The 25,418-nt window shown below is 53.5% G+C and overlaps 1 protein-coding gene across 8 annotated transcripts in view; it reads left to right on the forward strand.

Annotated features, from left to right (window-relative positions):
* The window catches only part of dmd (dystrophin), a 2,562,635-nt gene that overhangs the window by 2,161,242 nt on the left and 375,975 nt on the right, over positions 1–25,418 (forward strand). For all 8 annotated transcript variants that reach the window (XM_086007360.1, XM_086007362.1, XM_086007361.1 and 5 more), the window contains one exon: positions 18,215–18,369. In XM_086007360.1, the coding sequence (XP_085863486.1) occupies positions 18,215–18,369 (155 nt within the window). The remainder of the gene's footprint in view (positions 1–18,214; positions 18,370–25,418) is intronic.

Below are 25,418 nucleotides of genomic sequence, written 5' to 3' on the forward strand. Positions count from 1 at the left end.
TGGGGACACTGACCGCCCTGTGTCCAGTGACACTGACCGCCCCGTGTCCTGGTGACACTGACTGCTCCGTTTCCTGGTGACTCTGACCGCCCCGTGTCCTGGTGACACTGACCGCCCCGTGTCCTGGTGACTCTGACCGCCCCGTGTCCTGGTGACTCTGACCGCCCCGTGTCCTGTGACACTGACCGCCCGGTGTCCAGAGACACTGACTGCCCAGTGAAAATGACTGCCCGGTGTCCTGGTGACCCTGAGAGCCCCGTGTCCAGTGATGCTGACCGCCCCGTGTCTGCTGACACTGACCGCCCCGTGTCCTGATGACTCTGACCGCACCGTGTCCTGGTAACACTGACCGCCCCGTGTCCTGTTGACACTGACCGCCCCGTGTCCTGGTGAATCTGACCGCCCCGTGTCCTGGTGACACTGACCGCCCCGTGTCCTGGTGACACTGACCGCCCCGTGTCCTGGTGACACTGACGTCCCCGTGTCCTGTGGTCAATCACCGCCCCTTGTCCTGGGGACACTGACCGCCCTGTGTCCAGTGACACTGACCGCCCCGTGTCCTGGTGACACTGACTGCTCCGTTTCCTGGTGACTCTGACCACCCCGTGTCCTGGTGACACTGACCGCCCCGTGTCCTGGTGACTCTGACCGCCCCGTGTCCTGGTGACTCTGACCGCCCCGTGTCCTGGTGACACCGACCGCCCCGTGTCCTGGTGACACCGACCGCCCCGTGTCCTGGTGACACCGACCGCCCCGTGTCCTGGTGACACCGCCCGCCCCATGTCCGGTGACGCTGACCGCCACGTGTCCTGGGGACACTTACCACCCCGTGTCCTGGGGACACTGACCGTCCCGTCTCCGGTGACACTGACCGACCCGTGTCTAGTGACACTGACCGCCCCGTGTCCTGGTGACGCTGAGCGCCCCTTGTCCTGGTGACGCTGACCGCCCCTGTGTCCTGGTGACACTGACCGCCCCGTGTCCTGGTGACACTGACCGCCCCGTGTCCTGGTGACACTGACCGCCCCGTGTCCTGGTGACACTGACCGCCCCGTGTCCTGGTGACACTGACCGCCCCGTGTCCTGGTGACACTGACCGCCCCGTGTCCTGGGGACACTGACCTCCCTGTGTCCTGTGGTCAATGACTGCCCCTTGTCCTGGGGACACTGACCCCCCCCTTGTCCACTGAGCCTGACCGTCACGTGTCCGGTGACACTGACCGCCCCGTGTCCAGTGACACTGACCGCCCAGTGATCAGAGACACTGATTGCCCCGTGTCCTGGTGACTCTGACCGCCCCATGTCCAGTGACACTGACCGCCCTGTGTCCTGGTGACAGTTACCGCCCCGTGTCCTGGTGATACTGACCGCCCTGCGTCCAGTGACATTAACCGCCCCATGTCCTGGTGACGCTGACCGCCCCGTGTCCTGGTGAAACTGACCGCCCCGTGTCCTGGTGAAACTGACCGCCCCATGTCCTGGTGAAACTGACCGCCCCATGTCCAGTGACACTCACCGCCCCGTGTCCAGTGACACTGACCGCCCCGTTTCCAGTGACACTGACCGCACCGTGTCCAGTGACACTGACCGCCCCGCGTCCTGGTGACACTGACCACTCAGTTTCCTGGGGACACTGACCGCCCCGTGTCCAGTGACACTGACCGCCCCGTGTCCAGTGACACTGACTGCCCGGTGTCCTGGTGACACTGACAGCCCATGTCCAGTGACTCTGACCGCCCTGTGTCCTGGTGACACTGACCGCTCGTGTCCTGGTGACACCGACCGCCCCATGTCCTGGTGACACTGCCAGCCCTGTGTCCGTTGAAACTGACCGCCCCATGTCCGGTGACACTGACCGCCCCGTGTCCTGGTGACACTGACCGCCCCGTGTCCTGGGGACACTGACCGCCCTGTGTCCTGGTGACACTGACCCCCCCTGTGTCCGGTAACACTGCCCCCCCCCCCCGTGTCCGGTGACCCTGACCATCCCGTGTCCGGTGACACTGACTGCCCCGTTTCCAGTGACACTGACCGCCCGGTGTCCAGAGACACTGACTGCCCGGTGAAAATGACTGCCTGGTGTCCTGGGGACCCTGAGCGCCCCGTGTCCAGTGACGCTGACCGCCCCGTGTCTGCTGACACTGACCGCCCCATGTCCTGATGATTCTGACCGCACCGTGTCCTGTTAACACTGACCGCCCCGTGTCCTGTTGACACTGACCGCCCTGTGTCCTGGTGACACTGACCATCCCGTTTCCTGGTCACTCTGACCACCCCGTGTCCTGGTGACACTGACCGCCCCGTGTCCAGTGACACTGACCGCCCCATGTCCTGGTGACGCTGACCGCCCCGTGTCCTGGTGAATCTGACCGCCCCGTGTCCTGGTGAATCTGACCGCCCCGTGTCCTGGTGACACTGGCCGCCCCGTGTTCAATGACACTGACCGCCCCGTGTCCAGTGACACTCACCGCCCCGTGTCCTGCTGACTCTGACCGCCCCATGTCCAGTGACACTGACTGCCCCGTGTCCTGGTGACGCTGACCGCCCCATGTCCTGGTGACGCTGACCACCCCCTGTCCTCGTGGCACTGATCCCCCCATGTCCAGTGATCCTGACCGTCCCGTGTCCGGTGACAGTGACCGCCACGTGTCCAGACACACTGACCGCCCGGTGACAGTGACCGCCCGGTGTCCTGGTGACACTGACCGCCCCATGTCCTGGTGACACTGACCGCCCCGTGTCCAGTGACCCTGACCACGCCGTGTCCTGGTGACACTGACCGCCCCGTGTCCTGGTGACACTGACCGCCCCGTGTCCTGGTGACTCTGACCGCCCCGTGTCCTGGTGACACTGACCGCCCCGTGTCCTGGTGACACTGACCGCCCCGTGTCCTGGGGACACTGACCACCCCGTGTCCTGGTGACACTGACCGCCCCGTGACCGGTGACACTGACCGCCCCGTGTCCTGGTGAAACTGAGCCCCCCCGTCTCCAGTGACACTGACCGCCCCGTGTCCTGGTGACACTGACCGCTCCGTGTCCTGGTGACTCTGACTGCCCTCGTGTCCGGTGACCCTGACCATCCCGTGTCCGGTGACACTGAACGCCCCGTGTCCAGTGACACTGAGCACCCGGTGTCCAGAGACACTGACTGCCCGGTGAAAATGACTGCCCGGTGTCCTTGTGAACCTGACCGCCCCGTGTCCAGTGACGCTGACCGCCCCGTGTCCTGGTGACACTGACCGCCCCGTGTCCTGATGACTCTGACCGCACCGTGTCCTGGTAACACTGACCGCCCTGTGTCCTGGTGACACTGACCTCCCCGTGTCCTGGTGACACTGACCTCCCCGTGTCCTGCTGTCAATGACCGCCCCGTGTCCTGGGGACACTGACCCCCCCATATCCAGAGACACTGACCGCCCTGTGTCCTGGTGACACTGACCTCCCCGTGTCCTGCTGTCAATGACCGCCCCATGTCCTGGGGACACTGACCGCCCCGTGTCCTGGTGACACTGACCGCCCCGTGTCCTGGTGACACTGACCGCCCCGTGTCCTGGTGACACTGACCGCCCCGTGTCCTGGGGACACTGACCGCCCCGTGTCCTGGGGACACTGACCGCCCCGTGTCCTGGTGACACTGGCCGCCCCGTGTTCGGTGACACTGACCGCCCCGTGTCCTGGTGACTCTGACCTCCCCGTGTCCAGTGACACTGACCGCCCCGTGTCCAGTGACGCTTACCGCCCCGTGTCCAGTGACATTCACCGCCCCGTGTCCTGGTGACTCTGACCGCCCCGTCTCCTGGTGACACTAACCGCTCCGTGTCCTGGTGACACTGACCGCCCCGTGTCCTGGTGACTCTGACCGCCCCGTCTCCTGGTGACACTAACCGCCCCGTGTCCTGGTGACACTGATCGCCCTGTGTCCTGGGGTCAATGACCGCCCCATGTCCTGGTGACACTACCGCCCCGTGTCCTGGTGACACTGACCTCCCTGTGTCCTGTGGTCAATGACTGCCCCTTGTCCTGGGGACACTGACCCCCCCCTTGTCCACTGAGCCTCACCGTCACGTGTCCGGTGACACTGACCGCCCCGTGTCCAGTGACACTGACCGCCCAGTGATCAGAGACACTGATTGCCCCGTGTCCTGGTGACTCTGACCGCCCCATGTCCAGTGACACTCACCGCCCTGTGTCCTGGTGACAGTTACCGCCCCGTGTCCTGGTGATACTGACCGCCTTGCGTCCAGTGACATTAACCGCCCCGTGTCCTGGTGACGCTGACCGTCCCGTTTCCTGGTGACTCTGACCGCCCCATGTCCTGGTGACACTGACCGCCCCATGTCCAGTGACCCTGACCACGCCGTGTCCTGGTGACACTGGCCGCCCCGTGTCCTGGTGACACTGACCGCCCCGTGTCCTGGTGACTCTGACCGCCCCGTGTCCTGGTGACTCTGACCGCCCCGTCTCCTGGTGACACTGACCGCCCTGTGTCCTGGTGACACTGACCGCCCCGTGTCCTGGTGACACTGACCGCCCCGTGTCCTGGTGACACTGACCGCCCCGTGTCCTGGTGACACTGACCGCTCCGTGTCCTGGTGACTCTGACTGCCCTCGTGTCCGGTGACCCTTACCATCCCGTGTCCGGTGACACTGAACGCCCCGTGTCCAGTGACACTGAGCACCCGGTGTCCAGAGACACTGACTGCCCGGTGAAAATGACTGCCCGGTGTCCTTGTGAACCTGACCGCCCCGTGTCCAGTGACGCTGACCGCCCCGTGTCCTGGTGACACTGACCGCCCCGTGTCCTGATGACTCTGACCGCACCGTGTCCTGGTAACACTGACCGCCCTGTGTCCTGGTGACACTGACCTCCCCGTGTCCTGCTGTCAATGACCGCCCCATGTCCTGGGGACACTGACCCCCCCCGTATCCAGAGACACTGACCGCCCCGTGTCCTGGGGACACTGACCGCCCCGTGTCCTGGGGACACTGACCGCCCCGTGTCCTGGTGACACTGACCGCCCCGTTTCCTGGTGACACTGACCGCCCCGTGTCCTGGTGACACTGACCGCCCCGTGTCCTGGGGACACTGACCGCCCCGTGTCCTGGGGACACTGACCGCCCCGTGTCCTGGTGACACTGGCCGCCCTGTGTTCGGTGACACTGACCGCCCCGTGTCCTGGTGACTCTGACCTCCCCGTGTCCAGTGACACTGACCGCCCCGTGTCCAGTGACGCTCACCGCCCCGTGTCCAGTGACATTCACCGCCCCGTGTCCTGCTGACTCTGACCGCCCCGTGTCTGGTGACACTGACCGCCCCGTGTCCTGATGACTCTGACCGCACCGTGTCCTGGTAACACTGACCGCCCTGTGTCCTGGTGACACTGACCGCCCGTGTCCTGGTGACACTGACCGCCCTGTGTCCTGGTGACACTGACCTCCCCGTGTCCTGCGGTCAATGACCGCCCCATGTCCTGGGGACACTGACCACCCCCCCGTATCCAGAGACACTGACCGCCCGGTGTCCAGTGAGACTGACTGCCCCGTGTCCTGGTGACAGTGACCGCCCCATGTCCTGGTGACACTACCGCCCCGTGTCCTGGTGACACTGACCGCCCCGTGTCCTGGTGACACTGACCCCCCTCCCGTATCCTGGTGACACTGACCCCCCCCCCCCCGTATCCTGGTGACTCTGACCGCCCCGTGTCCTGGTGACACTGACCGCCCCGTGTCCTGGTGACACTGACCGCCCGGTGTCCTGGTGACACTGGCCCCCCCCGTTTCCAGTGACACTTACCGCCCCGTGTCCTGGTGATACTAACCGCCCCGTGTCCAGTGACACTGACCGCCCCGTGTCCAGTGACACTGATCGCCCCGTGTCCTGGTGACACTGACCGCCCCGTGTCCAGTGACACTGACCGCTCCCTGTCCTGGTGACGCTGACTGCCCCGTGTCCTGCTGACTCTGACCACCCGGTGTCCAGTGACACTGGCCGCCCTGTGTCCTGGTGATGCTGACCGCCCCCTGTCCTGGTGCCACTGACCCCCCCATGTCCAGTGATCCTGACCGTCCCGTGTCCGGTGCCACTGACCGCCCCGTGTCCAGAGACACTGACCGCCCGGTGACAGTGACCGTCCTGTGTCCTGGTGACACTGACCGCCCCGTGTCCAGTGACACTGACCGCCCCGTGTCCTGGTGACACTGACCGCCCCGTGTCCTGGTGACACTGACCGCCCCGTGTTAAGTGACATTGACTGGCCCATGTCCTGGTGACTTTGACTGGCCCGTGTCCTGGTGACACTGACCGCACCGTGTCGTGGTGACACTGACCGCCCCGTGTCCTGGTGACTCTTGACCGCCCCGGGTCCTGGTGACACTGACTGCCCCGTGCCCTGGTGACACTGACCGCCCTGTGTCCTGGGGACAATGACCGCCCCATGTCCTGGGAACACTGACCGCGCCCTGCCCGGGTGACACTGACCCCCCATGTCCAGTGATCCTGACCATCCCGTGTCCAGTGACACTGACCGCCCCGTGTCCTGGTGACACTGTCCGCCCCGTGTTCTGGTGACACTGTCCGCCCCGTGTTCAGTGACACTGACTGCCCCGTGTCCTGGTGACACTGACCGCCCCATGTCCTGGGGACACTGACCGCCCCCTGTTCGGGTGACACTGACCCCCCATGTCCAGTGATCCTGACCATCCCGTGTCCAGTGACACTGACCGCCCCGTGTCCTGGTGATACTGACCGCCCCGTGTTCAGTGACACTGACTGCCCCGTGTCCTGGTGACACTGACCGCCCCGTGTCCTGAGGACACTGTCCGCTCTGTGTCCTGGTGACACTGACCGCCCCATGTCCTGGGGACACTGACCCCCCCGTGTCCGGTGACCTTGACCATCCCGTGCCCAGTGACACTGACCACCCCGTGTCCAGAGACACTGACTGCCCGGTGAAAATGACTGCCCGGTGTCCTGGTGACCCTGACTGCCCCGTGTCCAGTGACGCTGACCACCCCGTGTCCAGTGACGCTGACCACCCCGTGTCTGGTGACACTGACCGCCCCGTGTCCTGATGTCTCTGACCGCACCGTGTCCTAGTAACACTGACTGCCCCGTGTCCTGGTGACATTGACCGCCCCGTGTGCTGGTGACACTGACCGCCCTGTGTCCTGGTGACACTGACCTCCCTGTGTCCTGTGGTCAATGACCGCCCCATGTCCTGGGGACACTGACCCCCCCATGTCCGGTGACCTTGACCATCCCGTGTCCAGTGACACTGACCGCTCCGTGTCCAGTGACACTGACCGCCCGGTGTCCAGTGACACTGACCGCCCGGTGTCCAGTGACACTGACCGCCCGGTGTCCAGTGACACTGACCGCCCGGTGTCCAGTGACACTGACCGCCCCGTGTCCAGTGATACTGACCGCCCCGTGTCCAGTGACACTGACCGCCCCGTGTACAGTGACACTGACCGCCCCGTGTCCAGTGACACTGACCGCCCCGTGTCCAGTGACACTGATCGCCCCGTGTCCTGTTGACACTGACCGCCCCGTGTCCTGGTGACACTGACCGCCCCGTGTCCTGGTGACACTGACCGCCCCGTGTCCTGGTGACACTGACCGTCCCGTTTGCTGGTGACTCTGACCATCCCGTGTCCTGGTGAAACTGACCGCCCCGTGTCCTGGGGACACTGACCGTCCCGTGTCCGGTGACACTGACCACCCCGTGTCCAGTGACACTGAACACCCCGTGTCCTGGTGACACTGACCGCCCGGTGTCCTGGTGACGCTGACCGCCCGGTGTCCTGGTGACGCTGACCGCCCGGTGTCCTGGTGACGCTGACCGCCCGGTGTCCTGGTGACGCTGACTGCCCCGTGTCCTGGTGACGCTGACCGTCCCGTGTCCAGTGACACTGACCGCCCCGTGTCCTGGTGACACTGACCGCCCCGTGTCCAGTGACACTGACCGCCCCGTGTCCTGGTGACGCTGACCGCCCCGTGTCCAGTGACACTGACCGCCCCATGTCCTGGTGACGCTGACCGCCCCGTTTCCTGGTGACGCTGACCGCCCCGTTTCCTGGTGAGACTGACCGCCCCGTGTCCAGTGATACTGACCGCCCCATGTCCTGGTGATGCTGACCGCCCCATGTCCTGGTGACGCTGAACGTCCCTGTGTCCGGTAACACTGACCCCCCCTGTGTCCGGTGACGCTGACCGCCCCATGTCCTGGTGGAACTGACCGGCCCATGTCCTGGTGAAACTGACCGCCCCGTGTCCTGGTGAAACTGACCGCCCCTTGTCCAGTGACACTGACCGCCCCGTGTCCAGTGACACTGACCGCCCCGTGCCAGTGACACTGACCGCCCCGTATCCAGTGACACTGACCGCCCCGTGTCCTGGTGACACTGACCACTCCGTTTCCTGGTGACACTGACAGCCCCGTGTCCAGTGACACTAACCGCCCCGTGTCCAGTGACACTGACCGCCCGGTGTCCTGGTGACACTGACCGCCCATGTCCAGTGACTCTGACCGCCCTGTGTCCGGTGACACTGACCGCCCCATGTCCTGGTGACACTGACCGTCCCGTGTCCGGTGACACTGACCGTCCCGTGTCCGGTGACACTGACCGCCCCGTGTCCTGGTGACACTGACCGCCCCGTGTTCAGTGACACTGACTGCCCCGTGTCCTGGTGACACTGACCGCCCCGTGTCCTGGTGACTCTGACCGCCCCGTCTCCTGGTGACACTGATCGCCCTGTGTCCTGGGGACACTGACCGCCCCGTGTCCTGGGGACACTGACCGCCCCGTGTCCTGGGGACACGGACCGCCCTGTGTCCTGGTGACACTGACCCCCCCCCCCCCATCTCCAGTGACACTGACCGCCCCTTGTCCTGGTGATACTGACCGCCCCGTGTCCTGGTGACACTGACCGCCCCGTGTCCTGGTGATACTGACCGCTCCGTGTCCTGGTGACTCTGACCGCCCTCGTGTCCGGTGACCCTGACCATCCCGTGTCCGGTGGCACTGACCGCCCCGTGTCCAGTGACAATGAGCGCCCGGTGTACAGAGACACTGACTGCCCGGTGTAAATGACTGCCCGGTGTCCTGGTGAACCAGACCGCCCCGTGTCCAGTGACGCTGACCGCCTCGTGTCCAGTGACACTGACCGCCCCGTGTCCTGATGACTCGGACTGCACCGTGTCCTGGTAACACTGACCGCCCTGTGTCCTGGTGACACTGACCGCTTGTGTCCTGGTGACACTGACCGCCCCGTGTCCTGGGGACACTGACCCCCCCGTGTCCAGTGACACTGACCGCCCCATGTCCTGGTGACGCTGACCGCCCCGTGTCCTGGTGACGCTGACTGCCCCGTGTCCTGGTGACGCTGACCGTCCCGTGTCCAGTGACACTGACCGCCCCGTGTCCTGGTGACACTGACCGCCCCGTGTCCAGTGACACTGACCGCCCCGTGTCCTGGTGACGCTGACCGCCCCGTGTCCAGTGACACTGACCGCCCCATGTCCTGGTGACGCTGACCGCCCCGTTTCCTGGTGACGCTGACCGCCCCGTTTCCTGGTGAGACTGACCGCCCCGTGTCCAGTGATACTGACCGCCCCATGTCCTGGTGATGCTGACCGCCCCATGTCCTGGTGACGCTGAACGTCCCTGTGTCCGGTAACACTGACCCCCCCTGTGTCCGGTGACGCTGACCGCCCCATGTCCTGGTGGAACTGACCGGCCCATGTCCTGGTGAAACTGACCGCCCCGTGTCCTGGTGAAACTGACCGCCCCTTGTCCAGTGACACTGACCGCCCCGTGTCCAGTGACACTGACCGCCCCGTGCCAGTGACACTGACCGCCCCGTATCCAGTGACACTGACCGCCCCGTGTCCTGGTGACACTGACCACTCCGTTTCCTGGTGACACTGACAGCCCCGTGTCCAGTGACACTAACCGCCCCGTGTCCAGTGACACTGACCGCCCGGTGTCCTGGTGACACTGACCGCCCATGTCCAGTGACTCTGACCGCCCTGTGTCCGGTGACACTGACCGCCCCATGTCCTGGTGACACTGACCGTCCCGTGTCCGGTGACACTGACCGTCCCGTGTCCGGTGACACTGACCGCCCCGTGTCCTGGTGACACTGACCGCCCCGTGTTCAGTGACACTGACTGCCCCGTGTCCTGGTGACACTGACCGCCCCGTGTCCTGGTGACTCTGACCGCCCCGTCTCCTGGTGACACTGACCGCCCTGTGTCCTGGTGACACTGAACGCCCCGTGTCCTGGTGACACTGATCGCCCTGTGTCCTGGGGACACTGACCGCCCCGTGTCCTGGGGACACTGACCGCCCCGTGTCCTGGGGACACGGACCGCCCTGTGTCCTGGTGACACTGACCGCCCCCCCCCCCCCATCTCCAGTGACACTGACCGCCCCTTGTCCTGGTGATACTGACTGCCCCCTGTCCTGGTGACACTGACCGCCCCGTGTCCTGGTGATACTGACCGCTCCGTGTCCTGGTGACTCTGACCGCCCTCGTGTCCGGTGACCCTGACCATCCCGTGTCCGGTGGCACTGACCGCCCCGTGTCCAGTGACAATGAGCGCCCGGTGTACAGAGACACTGACTGCCCGGTGTAAATGACTGCCCGGTGTCCTGGTGAACCAGACCGCCCCGTGTCCAGTGACGCTGACCGCCTCGTGTCCAGTGACACTGACCGCCCCGTGTCCTGATGACTCGGACTGCACCGTGTCCTGGTAACACTGACCGCCCTGTGTCCTGGTGACACTGACCGCTTGTGTCCTGGTGACACTGACCGCCCCGTGTCCTGGGGACACTGACCCCCCCCGTGTCCAGTGACACTGACCGCCCCGTGTCCTGGAGACACTGACCGCCCCGTGTCCTGGTGACACTGGCCGCCCTGTGTCCGGTGACACTGACCGCCCCGTGTCCTGGTGACACTGACCCCCCCCGTTTCCAGTGACACTTACCGCCCCGTGTTCTGGTGACACTTACCGCCCCGTGTTCTGGTGATACTGACCGCCCCGTGTCCGGTGACACTGACCGCCCCGTGTCCAGTGACACTGACCGCTCCCTGTCCTGGTGACACTGACTGCCCCGTGTCCTGCTGACTCTGACCGCCCCGTGTCCTGGGGACACTGACCGCCCCGTGTCCTGGGGACACTGACCACCCCATGTCATGGTGACACTGACCGCCCCGTGTCCTGGTGACACTGACCGCCCCGTGTCCTGGTGACACTGACCTCCCCATATCCTGTGGTCAATGACCGCCCCATGTCCTGGTGACTCTGACCGCCCCGTGTCCTGGTGACACTGACCCCCCCCCCCGTGTCCAGTGACCCTGACCATCCCGTGTCCGGTGACACTGACCGCCCCGTGTCCGGTGACACTGACCGCCCGGTGTCCAGTGACGCTGACTGCCGCGTGTCCTGGTGACTCTGACCGCCCCGCGATTAGTGACTCTGACCACCCCGTGTCCAGTGACACTGACCGCCCTGTGTTCTGGTGACAGTGACCGCCCCATATCCTGGTGACACTACCGCCCCGTGTCCTGGTGACGCTGACCGCCCCGTGTCCTGTTGATGCTGACCGCCCCAAGTCCTGGTGACTCTGACCGCCCCGTGTCCTGGTGACACTGACCCCCCCCCCGTGTCCAGTGACCCTGACCGTCCCGTGTCCTGGTGACACTGACCCCCCCCCGTGTCCAGTGACCCTGACCGCCCCGTGTCCTGGTGACACTGACCGTCCCGTGTCCTGGTGACCCTGACCGCCCCGTGTCCTGGTGACCCTGACCGCCCCGTGTCCTGTTGACACTGACTTCAAAACTTCAAATAATTTTTTTTTAAAACATCACATTTTTAAAACAACTATAAATTACATGAAATAACTATTTTAAACAATAATTTAAATTTTTGAAAAAATTAATTACATTTTCTAATGGGGCTAAAATAAACTTATCTTTCTTTAAAGTATTAAAAAAATAATAAACCTGTGGGAAAATATGTTTTAATTTTAATTAATTCACCACTTACCTTGTTAAAAGATGGCCTTGCGCCTGCTTTTTAAAAGTGTAACTGCTGGAGACTTACACTCCCGCAGAACCCTGCAAAAAAACCGTGGCCCAGAAATTGGTGTCGGGGGCTTCCCGCGGGTGCAAGCCCCCGACTTACACTTACATAGCGCACCGACCGTTGAAGCCTGGCCCTGCGTGGATTTCCTGTCAGTGGCCCGGTTCAGCTCCCGGCGCGCTGTGCTTGCATGACCCAGCGGCGTAGTTAGTTCGATGAGCCGGCTGGGATCACGTGAGCACTGGGCAACCAATCGGAGGTTGCAAAAGTTCATTCATGAGTTTGATGGTAAGAACTGTCAAACTCATGAAAACTCCGGGCGCCCAAAACAATACTTAAACTTCAAATAAAAGTTTTTTACAATCCCACTAATTAAATGAACTATTAATAACTGTAAAAAAACTAATTTAAACAATTAATCAAATTTTTGAAAAAAATAATTTTTTTTAAAATCGGGTCTAAAAATACACTTACCTTACTGTAAAGTCTTTAAAAATAATAACCTGTGGAAAAAATTATCTAACTTTAATTAATAGACCACTTACCTTTTAAAACTGAGTACTTACGTCTGCTTTTTTCTCGCGTAAAAACTGGAGGCCTTATCGCACGAGCAACCCTGTAATAAAAAAAGGAATTTTCGCGCGCACGCGCAGACTCCTGCGCGCATGCGTTCCACCTCTGAACCCCTTGGTTCAGCGGAAAGGAAATGCCGGTTTTCCGCACATGCGCTGTGCATGCTGAAAACCGGCACTTCCATTGGGCCCACGCGTGAGTACACGGTGCTTACTCATGCGTTGGGACCCGAATTACTGGGCCCCTAAGTTCGATGCACACGCACTGCCTCTCCGGCGCACGCGTTCCACCTGTCAACCCCTTCTTTCAGGGAAACGGAATGCCGGTTTCCCACGCATGTGCAGTGCATGCGCGAAACCGGCACTTTCGTTGGGATCTACGCGTGAGTACCCCGTGCGTACTCGTGCGTTGGGACCCGAATTTCTGGGCCAGTGTCTCTTTTGTCAGCATTGCAGGAACACTTTCGACTCCAAATAATGAATTTCTTCTCATCCTTTTAGAATTGAGATCAAAGGGCTGAAATTCAGTGGAGGTTCGACCGGTTTACTGCCCGTGGAATTTAAGCCCCCTTCTTACCTAAATTTACTTCTGAGGGGCCTAGAGTTTTTCATCTCTGCTTTTTCACAGCTATATATAAAATATATTCCTTCAATATTCCCAGGCTGAATTGAACTTTCACTGATATAATGGACAATTTCTGTGAACCCGGTAATTATTCGTTATTCCACTATATGGCGTTCTGCTCCCACGAATTTGACAGAATTTAAAAAATCCAATTATTGCCTATATGTTATACTTTCAAGTACATCGTCTCAATTAAAGACTGCATGAAGCAATTTTGAAAAATATTGTATTTGAAATCCACACAGCTTAGCCCTCTGGGCATGCTTTTATAAAATGCAATATCTGCAGCAGCTGAAATCTCTTTTAACATTTACAGCATTGGAATGGGTCCTTGTTAAATAGACCACTTCGTGCAGCGGCAGCACACACAACATCAGCAGCCTCAAGAACTCGCTATCTTCCATGCTGACATTTCCAAGCAATAGCAAGTGTGAGACTCTTTAAGTGGGTTCTTCATGGCAGTTTGAGCTATTTAGGAACCACATGCTCATAGACAGTGATTGAATAAATGTAGGATATAAATGAAAAGGATGTGGATTATTCAGTTAATTTTGCAAATGAGGAAAATCTGTTAACTCATAAGAACATAAGAAATAGGAGCAGGAGTAGGCCATTCAGCCCCTCGAGCCTGCTCCGCCATTCAATAAGATCATAGCTGATCTGCTCTTGGCTTCAACTCCACTTTCTTGTCCGCTCCCCATCTGTTTATCTCCACCTTAAATATATTCAATGACCCAGCCGCCACAGCTCTCTGGAGTAGAAAATTCCAACGATTCACGACCCTCTGAGAAGAAATTCCTCCTCATCTCCGTTTTAAATGGGCGACCCCTTATTCTGAAACTATGCCCCCTAGTTCTAGATTCCCCCACGAGGGGAAACATCCTCTCTGCATCTACCCTGTCAAGCCCCTTCAGAATCTTACATGTTTTAATAAGATCACCGCTCATTCTTCTAAACTCCAATGAGTATAGGCCCAACTTGCTCAATCTTTCCTCATAAGAAAACCCCTTCAACTCGGGAATATAACTCCTAAGTGGCAAAGTTGCAAAGGAGCTAAGAAATTCCTCAGCCTTATACTTGTTCTTCCTTTGTTACTCAATTTACCTCCTGTTTATAGGAATTTTATGTGGAGGAGGTATATACAAAGTTGTTGAAAATGGATTCCTCCCCCAAGTTTCTTATCTCTTCTGAAGATGCTGTTCCGTGCTGGGGCACAGTTCCTGGCTGTCAGAATGTCCTGCAGTACCTCACCAAATGGCCAATTTTCATGGGTAATCCTAGACAGTGATTATTGGTAAGCTGCTGAATCAAAGGAGCATCACTGCGAAGCCTCATCCTGTTTTTTCTCAATGTCCATGTATATGCAGCAGTCAGTGAATAGTGGTCAAACCCCAAGTATTGTCACAAAACGAACACCACCTGCTGCCAGCTACACAACCACAACACAAAATGCAGCACAAAAGCAAACCAAAGAACACAAGCACTGAAAGATTTTAAGGGTGCAATATACTGTCACTTATGCATTGACGTGAAGCAGTTTCAGGTGTGCATTATTGTGAAAGGCAGCTGTATAATTTGGGTGCCTGGTCCCTGTCTGACACCCAAGCGCACTGAAGCCAAGCATTGTGAGACCTCCCTTCTGATAGAGCATCTCACACCAATTCATGTTCACACCAGTGGTGGTAGAGCTCCAGCCAGGTTAAAAGCGGCATTTGAGAAGTGCCAACATGATCCATTGGACCTCCTGGGATCTTTAAATGGGCTGTTATTGTTTGGAAAGAACAGGTGCTGCCACCCACTTTTTGCTAACATCTCAAATGCATTGAGTGGTGCTCGTGGAGTGGAGTTCTGCACATTTCTATAGTAAGTCGTGTGCACTACAACAAAGGTCTGCAAACTGCATCACAGCCATTAGGTACAAGTGTGGGTTGTCAGCTGTTGTATAATTACAGCCTAAGTGTTTAATTTTCAAATCGGTTCAGAGAGAAAAACAAAGTGCTACAATGCTACTGTTGGTATAGTTACAAGTGTACATTTTGCAAGGCTCCACTCTTGGCACAGAGTGGGAGTGTGGGTGAGAGATAGGGCTATAACACTATCGTGCTGCCACCTAGTGAGAGTGCACTAAGAGCAGACCGCTACAACATTTCCCTCATTTGTGACAGTTTAGTGTTCACGGTCAGGTGAATCGTGTCCTGCGCTAATGGGGCTTTGAGACGGAGTGACTTTTAATAAAAATTGTCCATGAAATTACTAGCTAAAACTTTCAATTGCCTGGTGGCAACCTAACATGGAATTGTTCTCAACCAACTTCCTCTGCGGCATTATCATTTCTACATATATTCTAAATTTCAAGCTATTGTGTGAAAATTTCTAACCATGTTCTTTTGGTAGTTGAGTTTTGATTTGTTACAGGAGTCTTTTTTTCCTGTATTGAATGGAGAATACTGAAAGTAGAACCATAGTTGCCATAGCGATGAGATGCTTGTCGGCATTAAAATTCAAAGTGAAGTTGCGCGATTGTTACACTCTCTCAGCTGTATAGCATGAATGTGTTTTGTTTGGCACTGATGCCACAGTTAGTAGGTGCCAGGTGCCACTGGTTGCAGCTGGCAATTCACTGATGCTCATTGCCAGCTTTGCAGCTGCTTGAATGTTTTGTTTTGCTCTTGACTGCAAGTGGCTTGAGCTGTTATCTCTGTTATGTGGAAGAACGTGCCTATCATGATTATGTAACCACCTAGTTTTACTGACTACTTACACTGTACAAAACATTTTCCAAATTTTCTCTGGTACTCTCCTAAGGAGGTAATTGATGTTGGCATTCAGCTCCGTGGGCACCAGCCACCCTCCTGTACCTCACCCTCGTGGCCATTCTTTACACACAAGTCCAGACAATGAGCATCAGAAATTCATCAACATCAGAGGCATCACAGCCAAACTAAATCTTGTTCTCAATAGCAAAATACTGCGGATGCTGGAAATCCGAAATAACAACAGAAAACGCTGGAAAAACTCAGCAGGCCAGGCAGCATCCGTGGAGAGAGAAACAGAGTTAATGATTCAGGTCGAAGACCTTTCATCAGAATCTGATGAAAGGTCTTCGACCTGAAACGTTAACTCTGTTTCTCTCTCCACGGATGCTGCTTGGCCTGCTGAGTTTTTCCAGCGTTTTCTGTTGTTATTTTAAATCTTGTTCTCACCTGCTGTTCATATGCCAACTTTTCAGTCGGGACCAATGAGTAGCAGTTCAGAGCAGGAACCCTCGTTGTTGTTTTTCTTCTTTTTAGTCAGGAACACCGAGGGCCATTATTGTGCCTCCACTGCCATTCTGACTGAATCAGCACAAACCATGGATCAAACCCGAGACCTTCCCAGTCTGTATTGCTCAATGCTACACTGAAAAGTAGATTTCTTGCATTGTACCGTGTTCTGCGGACACTAGTATCTTTCCCAGAAGGTCACTTCCTACACCGTGATTTATGTACTGAGCTTTTTGCCTTGGAAATAAACGACATGCATCCTCTTGTAGGAAAATATATGTTCGTAGTTTTGTTTCCCTTGTTGTCATTTTGAACTGGGTCACTGACAGCATACTTAGCCCCGCACAAACATCACTGACTGAATTCAAAGAGTGGAGCAATGAGAAATAGAGGGCTTTGTTAAAAAATATATGCTCATCTTTCAGGAACAGGACAGGAGGGAATTATTTCAGTCCGTCAAATGTTTAAAACTTTTATTTTGACATGAAAGCTGTTCTGTCATTTCTACTCTTGGGTTAAATTCTACACCGTTTACATTCCAACAAAAATAAGCTGCACGTGACAGAAAGAGAGAGCGGTCGTATCTCAAATCAAAGACTTTCTTTTTTGATTTCTATGAATGAGATTTTTATCATTTTATTTTGCTTATCGCTGCTTTGGCACAGTTTAGCTAATTGGAATATATAAATCAGCTGAACCCAAATGACTAACCTTGTGTGGCACATTGCTATATAAGACCATTGTGAGCGGATTTACTTCTCTGATGTTGTTAATTACACTGAGATCAGGGACAGAAAGGAAGAGGATGCATTGTCCTGCCTGTTGAAGAAAACACTCACGGTTCATACAGATGTTACAAACTTTGGGGCTGATATTGGTCTTCGGTGGTAGTGCAACACGCGACGATAGCAAATCATCAGCCTGTTGAATACAAGAGAAAATCGGGCAGAGTGTAAAATGGGCTGCATTTCACCCCCGTTAAATCTTCCCAAGAGGCCAGTGTCAGTGGAACAGAGAGTTTGGGTTGTCGGGCTGGAGGAGGTTACAGAGATAGGAAAGGGTGAAGCCATGTGGAGGGACTTAAGAATAAAGATTTGAGGCCCTGAGGGGCCGGGGGCCAATGTATCACGGTGAGGATAGGGATGATGGGCATGTGTTTGGATGAGCTGAAGTTTACAGAGGGTGAGAGGCCAACCAGGAGAGCCTTGGAATAGTCGAGTCTGCAGGTGACAAAGGCCTGTTCCTGGCTGCTCTTTTATGGTTCCATGCTTGGATTGAAGTGAATTAGTCACATGCGTGTATCAAAAAAGTCACGTTAAATATACAATGATTGGGAAAAGCGCTATTGTTGAGCCCTGATTTTGCAACCTCAACATGATCAGAGTTGCATATGCCTGTGGCACAGATAAACCTTCACCATTGCACAGAAGGAAAACCATACTGAATTTTGTGATGTCATTCTTGCCCCTTATTTTAAGTAGGCCACAGGAATTGCTTGCCCAGAGAGCCTGGCCTGTATCACACTTGGCTGGGGAGTACAAAATCTTGCAAGTAATTTTACTTGTAAATAATGAGTATAGTCCACACTAAATCTTCCCCCTCCCTAGTTTTCATGAATTGTCCCCTGTATAATATCAGAAATACTTTATATTCTGTTTTTCAGCAATTCATCAAGGAGCTGCGGCAGTGGCAGATAAATATAGACGTGGCGAATGACCTTGCGCGCAAGCTTTTGCGGGATTACTCAATGGACAATACCAGGAAGGTGGAACTGATGACTGATAACGTTAATGTTTCGTGGGCAGCCATTAATAAAAGGTAATCTGCAGCAATATCTTACTTTTTCCTTCTATACATTCAAAAGAAAATGTCAAGTCTAACCTGTCTAGGGGTATACAGATTTATTCCACTTTCCTTCAGGAAACAATTCAAAAAGGCACAAATTTCAAAATAAAAGCATTGTGCTATGGCCCTGACTTCTCATGGGTATACACCATTAAGAATTGTTTCAGATTCCAGCAATAGATCACAGAATTTACCAATTCAGAATAGACCATAATAGAGATGGTCAATTTACATTTAAAATCTCTGCCATTTAAATAAAGTTGCAATTCAGTTGAATTGCCTCTGATGCTCTGGATCGCACAGCCACCATTTCCAGAGGTTGATGTGAATTTTTGTCAGAGGTTTGCTTCTATTTGTTCATTGAATCATAGAATCCTACAGCACAGAAGGAGGCCATTCAGCCCATCAAGTCTGTGCCAGAATGTCCTGTTGTGGTATTAATTGGATGCCTTTTGTCACATTTGTGGATATTACACAGCTATACACTTTACAGGCTGCACAGTAAAAGGCAATAAGTAGCACAGACTTGAATTGAGAGCAATACGACTCAAGAAGGCAATTTCTTCAGTCTAGGGAATAGAAATTTTGGCAGTGAGAGGGTTACAGAAGGGCTTGCCCTGTCAGTAAAACACAGCAGGGTATATTTTTATCCTTGTACAAATTATAGAAAAATTATCGTACTAAATGGCTACTGGTTTATGTCATTTTGTAAAATAATTTTTCTTAATTTTACAGACACAAGAAAATATATCCCACTTGAGTGAGAGGGATTTATTTCCTTTGTTTGCATATTGGTTAATACATTCACATAGAATCCCTTTGTGGACTATTTTAATGCAATTATTAACCTTTTAAAAATAAATGGGTTAACGACTGTGTTAAAATAGCACACAAAAGAATTTGATGTGAACGTGTTCATGAGAGCACTACTGGAGAAAATGAAGCCCCTGGGTATAAATGTATTAGACTGGTATTAGTAGGTGTCTCAAGCTTCTGACAAGTCATTTTCAGGAAGTGGCAAGTAGGCCGTCAATGAATTAAGGAAGAGCCAGAACAAGTCCCAAAGGATCAAATGTGGGAAGAAAGAGAGAAACAATCATTGATTGGAATTGGAGGAGATACAGAATACCATAACACACAAAAAGAAAATACTGCAGATGCTGGAAATCTGAAATAAAAACAGAAAATGCTGGAGATACTCAGCAGGTCAGGCAGCATCTGTGAAGAGAGAAACAGAGTTAACGATTCAGGTCGATGACCTTTTGTCAGAACTGGAAAAAAGCAGGAAATGGAACAGATTTTTAAGCAAGTGCAGGGGCTGGGAAAGGGGGGAGGGGATGAAAGAACAAAAGGGAAGGTCTGTGATAGGATGGAAGGCAGGAGAGGTTAAGAGACATTGAGAGATATTCAAGGCAAAAGGAGATGGTAATGGGACAGGTTAAGAAACAAAGGATGGCTCTAGACGAAGTGTAAATTGCGCTGGCAGAATGAAAGACAGCTGCCATGTGGGAGAGAAGAAAAAAAGACACAGACAAAAAGTGTGGATAAAAAATATATATATGATAGGGGCCAGGTTATGATCTGAAATTGTTGAACTCTATGTTGAGTCCAGAAGACTGTAAAGTGCCTAATTGAAAGATGAGGTGCTGTTCCTCAAGCTTCCGCTGAGCTTCCAAAAGTGGCAATCAAAATAAAATTGACAGTTCTCAGCAGTTTTCTGAAGCTAATGAAGATGGTGCTCAGAAATAGGTAGTTTAAAATCTGTATTTGTAAACTATTAGTGCCAGGTTATGATATTGCTTTAGTTTTCCAATATTTACAGGTATATGATATAATTTATGTGTAGTTTGTGATGTGTTAAAGAAGGGGGTAACTAAGGGAAAAGTACTTTCAATGTAGTTACCCCTTTAAATGTTTCATAATGTTAGTGTTTAATAGTCTCCTTTGTTTGAAGGGCATCTCAGCAAAGCCCACAGCACACTGATTTCTTTCAAGTGGAAGTGAAGTGGGACTGAAACTGACTTGCTCAAGACTCGGAGTGGATCTGTAGGCCAGCCTTGATTTCCTGACAGCTTGTGGTTTTCTCTAGAGCAATTGGGAGCTATCTTGCTCCTTTCCTTCCCCCTGCAATTAATGCTGCTTTCCTCCCCCCCCACCCCTGCCCATGTTATGCTGCTTCTCCCCGCCCCCCCTTTCATTAGGGCACTGACTCTTGATAGTTTCATGGGTGCAGATAACCTTCTACTATCTCTACCTCTCCATGTGTGAGCCTAGCTAGTGACTGTCAGCAGGTTATTCAACCATGGAGAACATACAACTGAACCTAACCCTGTTCTCACTCAATGTGTAGACATGTATTTTCCAGAAGAAGTGAGTGGAAATTCTGACTTTTTCCCTCCTTCCTACCTAAGAGATGCTGAGAGCAACTGTAGCATCCAAACAACAACTTGAGTTGCAATCAGCAAACTCGGTGCAGATTGGTTTGAATCTGAGGTCTTCTGGACTTTGTGACTTAACACTAGGGAGTATTGTTAGGCCATTGATAAAGCTCTTCATTGCCATTTCGATGCAGTCCCTGCCAAGATTGTCTTTCTTTCCCCAATTTTCTTCCCTTTTCTCCTCTCCTCCTCTCCTGAAGACGGTAGCTTATGCTGGGGTATGTTGCCATACACGCAGTCATCCCTCTGAAACCGTGCCCAAGAAGACCTTCTAATTGTAAGACGAGCCCAGAATGCCGTCAGGTTGGCAGGCTGTAACTAGTGGGGTGCCACAAGGAATAGTCCTTGGACCTGCCAGGATTGTTTATTGAAAAGATTGCTTGAGACTGTGTGAAAAAGACCAATCAGTCTGTGAAGAGACCATCAATATGAGAATAAGGGGTAAATATATTAGTCTGGATTGAGGATTGGTTAACGGAGAGAAAACAGAGAGTCGGGATAAACGGGTCATTTTCAGGTTGACAGGTTATAACTGGTGGCAAGGATCAGCATTTGGGCCTCAGCTATTTACAATCTATATTAATGACTTAGATGAAGAGAAAAAGTGTAATGTATCCAAGTTTACTGACAATACAAAGCTAGATGGGAAAGTAAGCTGTGAGGAGGACACAAAGAGCCTGCAAAGGGATATAGACAGGTTAAGTGAGTGGCAATAAGGTGGCAGATGGAGTATAATGTGGGGAAATGTGAGACTATTCACTTTGGTAGTAAGAACAGAAAAACAGAATATTTTTTAAATGGTGAGAAACTTTCAAATGTTGGTGTTCAGAGAGATTTAGGTGTCCTCGTACAGGAAACACAGAGTTAGCATGCAGGTACAGCAAGCAATTGGGAAGGCAAATGGCATGTTGGCCTTTATTGCAAGGAGGTTGGAGTACAAGAGTAAAGAAGTCTTGCTACAATTGTACAGGGTTTTGGTGAGACCATGCCTCAAGTACTGTGCACAGTTTTGGTCGCCTTATCTGAGGAAGGATATACTTGCCTTGGAGGCAGTACAATGAAGGTTCACTAGATTGATTCCTGGGTTGTCCTATGAGGAGAGATTGAGTAGATTGGGCCTATACTCTCTGGAGTTTAGAAGAATGAGAGGTGATCCCATTGAAACATATAAGATTCTGAGGGGGATTGACAGGGTAGATGCTGAGAGGTTGTTTCCCCTGGCTGGAGAGTCGAGAACTAGGGGGCATACCCTCAGGATAAGGAGTCAGTCATTTAAGAGTGAGATAAGGAGGAATTCCTTCACTGAGTGTAGTGTCCGAGTATCAATAATACACGGACTGCAGGAGAACAATAATAACAGGTAGGGTAACTTAAGACTGAAGTACAGAAGCCTGCTATGGCTTTATATACAGGGGTGGTCACTGCCGGTACTGCAGCATAGAATCAGTTCTTCTCTTAAAGGTACATACACAACAATTCCTTCCCTTTTAGATAAACAGTACATAACATTCATTTAACAACTAAATAATAACTAATTACAATTACAATTTTCTCTGTACTATATACATCAACTGAAATAATCATTTATAAGTTCAGTCTTTGAGGAGGCTTCCTGATCCTGACTGGATAGCGCCTTTCTCGAGTATCCTGTTCTTGCGGCGGAGTTGATTCTGGCTCATTGACATTGGTTGGTTCGTCAGCTTCCAATACCACTGCTTCTGAGGTAGACGCAATCTGTACTTCGGGTTGATTAACAGGTGCACCTGCTCGTGGTATGGGTTTGGCTTGTTCCTGTGACTCTAGAATCTGGTCAGCATGGCGTCTCACGATGCTCTCTCCAACATCCACTGTGTACATATCGTTCCTGGCTGCCATTTTTCTGTTCGGTAGTCGCGGGCCAAGACTGGTTGCCCTATCTTGAAGCTCCTGGTTGGCTTCTCATTTATGTGCTGGAATTGCTTATCCTCAACACCTCGTCTTATGTTTGGTTTGAGCAAATCCAGGCAACATCTTAGCCTTCGGTTGAAGAACATTATGGCTGGAGCTTGGTTGGTGACTGCATGTGTCGCATTCCGGTAAGCAAACAAGAAATTATCCACCTTGTGTTGTAGTGGTATGTCGTTGTTATACATCGCCTTTATTGCCTTTTTAAAGGTCTGAACAAACCTCTCAGCCAATCCATTTGTGGCTGGATGATATGGGGCAGATGTGTAATGTTTCACCACATTATTCCTCAGAAACCTCCGGAAATCCTCGGACACAAACTGTGGCCCATTGTCGGAGCAAATCTGTTCTGGCAAGCCATTCCTGGCGAAGATGGTCCGTAGGACTGCAATAGTTTTCTCCGTGGTGGTGGAGGACATTTTGATGACCTCTGGCCATTTCGAATGGGCGTCCACAGCGATTAGGAACATTGAGTCCATAAATGGACCAGCAAAATCAATGTGTACCCGTTGTCATGGAGATGAGGGCCACTCCTATGGATGTAGCGGGGCCTGCGGTGGAGCGTTTTGGACCTTCTGGCATCCTGTGCATCTCTTGGTCATATCCTCGATTTCTTTATCGATTCCCGGCCACCACACAAACGCCCTGGCTAGGCTCTTCATTTTTACCCCTCCCAGATGACCCTCATGAAGCTCATTGAGCACTCTATCTCTCAACTTGGGTGGAATTACCACTCGGGATCCACACATCAAGGTCCCCCGGCACACTGACAGCTGTTCTCTCCTTGGCGAGAATGCTGGCAACAGTGAGTCGCCATGTGCTGGCCATCCCTTCACCGTCAAATCATAGACCCGAGAGAGTGTCGGGTCATTTCGGGTTTCCTTCTCTATACTTGAGTTTGTAACAGGTAGACATTCGACTATGGGCGCATGGAATATCTCAACAGGGTCCACTGCAGGTGCTTCCTCTACTGTAGGCAACGGTAGGCGCGACAGCCCATCAGCGTTTCCATGCTGCTTCGTACCCTTGTACTCTATGTCGTACTGATGTGCCCCTAGAAAAAGTGACCATCTTTGCAGCCGTTGTGCCGTCATCACCGGAACGCCCTTCTTTGGGTTAAAAATGGAGACCAGGGGCTGATGATCAGTCAGTAGGGTGAATTTCTGCCCGTGCAGATAGTGATTGAACTTCTTCACCCCCCACACCAGGCTGAGGGCCTCCCTGTCAATCTGGGCGTAGTTACGCTCGGCTGAGGTTAACGAGCGCGACGCAAAGGCTATTGGCCTCTCTGAACCGTCAAGGAATTTGTGTGACAGCACCGCTCCGATGCCGTAGGGAGACGCATCACATGCTAACCGAATCAGTAGTGTTGGATTGTAGTGGGCCAATACTTCTTTTGAAGTGATTAGGCATTTACATTTCTGAAAGGCACGCTTACACTCATCACTCCATTTCCATGTTACTCCAGTTTGCAGCAGGGCGTTCAGTGGGTGCAGAATTGTGGATAAATTCGGCAAGAACTTATGGTAGTAGTTCACCAACCCGAGGAACGACCTCAGTTGCGACACATTTTCCGGTGCTGGAGCCTTGACTACAGCCTCAATCTTGTCCGGCGACTTATGCAACCCTTCCTCATCAATCATGTGGCCACAATACGAGATTTGTCTCCTGAAGAACTCGCATTTGGGGCGGTTGGCTCGTAGCCCATATTCCTGTAACCTAGTGAGCACCTGCTCCAGGTTGGCAAGGTGTTCACTGTCATTTTCGCCCGTAACCAGGATGTCGTCCAAATAACACTGGGTCCCCGGGATCCCTTGCAGGACTTGTTCCATCGCCCTCTGCCAAATAGCCGGGTCTGATGCTACCCCGAATACCAGTCGATTGTACTGGTAAAGGCCTTTGTGAGTGTTTTTCGTGAGGTATTTCCTAGATGCTTCTTCCACCTCCATTTGTAGATACGCTTGGGCCAGATCAATCTTTGTAAAGCGTTTCCCTCCAGATAGTGAGGCGAAAATATCTTCTCTCCGTGGAAGTGGATATTGTACTGTGTGCAAGACTGTGTTCACAGTTACCTTGAAGTCCACACAGATGCGAACCTTCTTCGGCTCCCCAGGCGTGCTGCTCAATGATTTCTTCATTACAGGAACGATGGGTGTGGCCCACTCGCTCCAGTCCACCTTTGACAGCACACCCGAACGCTCCAGACTCTCCAGCTCTGCTTCAACGGCTGGGCGGATCGCGTAAGGTACCGGTCTGGCCTTAAAAAAAATTGGGTTTGCGTTATCTTCGATTTTTATCGTTGCCGTTACTCCTTTTAGAGTCCCAAGTCCTTGTTGGAACACCTCTTTCGCATCAGTTAGGATTTTTGACAGTCGGCCAGGTGTGACGTCATCATCCTTTTTGTTAGTCACAGTTAGCGCCTGAATGGAATGCCAATCCATTTGTATTTTTCGGATCCATTCACGTCCCAATAATGGTGGTCCTCCATCTTGTAGTATATATAGATACAGTTTCTGTGTTTCCTTGCCGTTGTATTTAACTGGCACCCTTATTTTTCCTCTGGGGTAGACTTTTTGCCCCGTGTATGTCTTCAATACAATGGACGTGTCCTTCAAGGGTATGTGTGAGAATAGCCGCTCA

Source organism: Somniosus microcephalus, chromosome 14 (assembly GCF_052327205.1).
Source record: "Somniosus microcephalus isolate GS21.2 chromosome 14, FLI_Smic_1.0, whole genome shotgun sequence".
In the NCBI taxonomy this organism is placed as follows: Eukaryota; Metazoa; Chordata; class Chondrichthyes; order Squaliformes; family Somniosidae; genus Somniosus; species Somniosus microcephalus.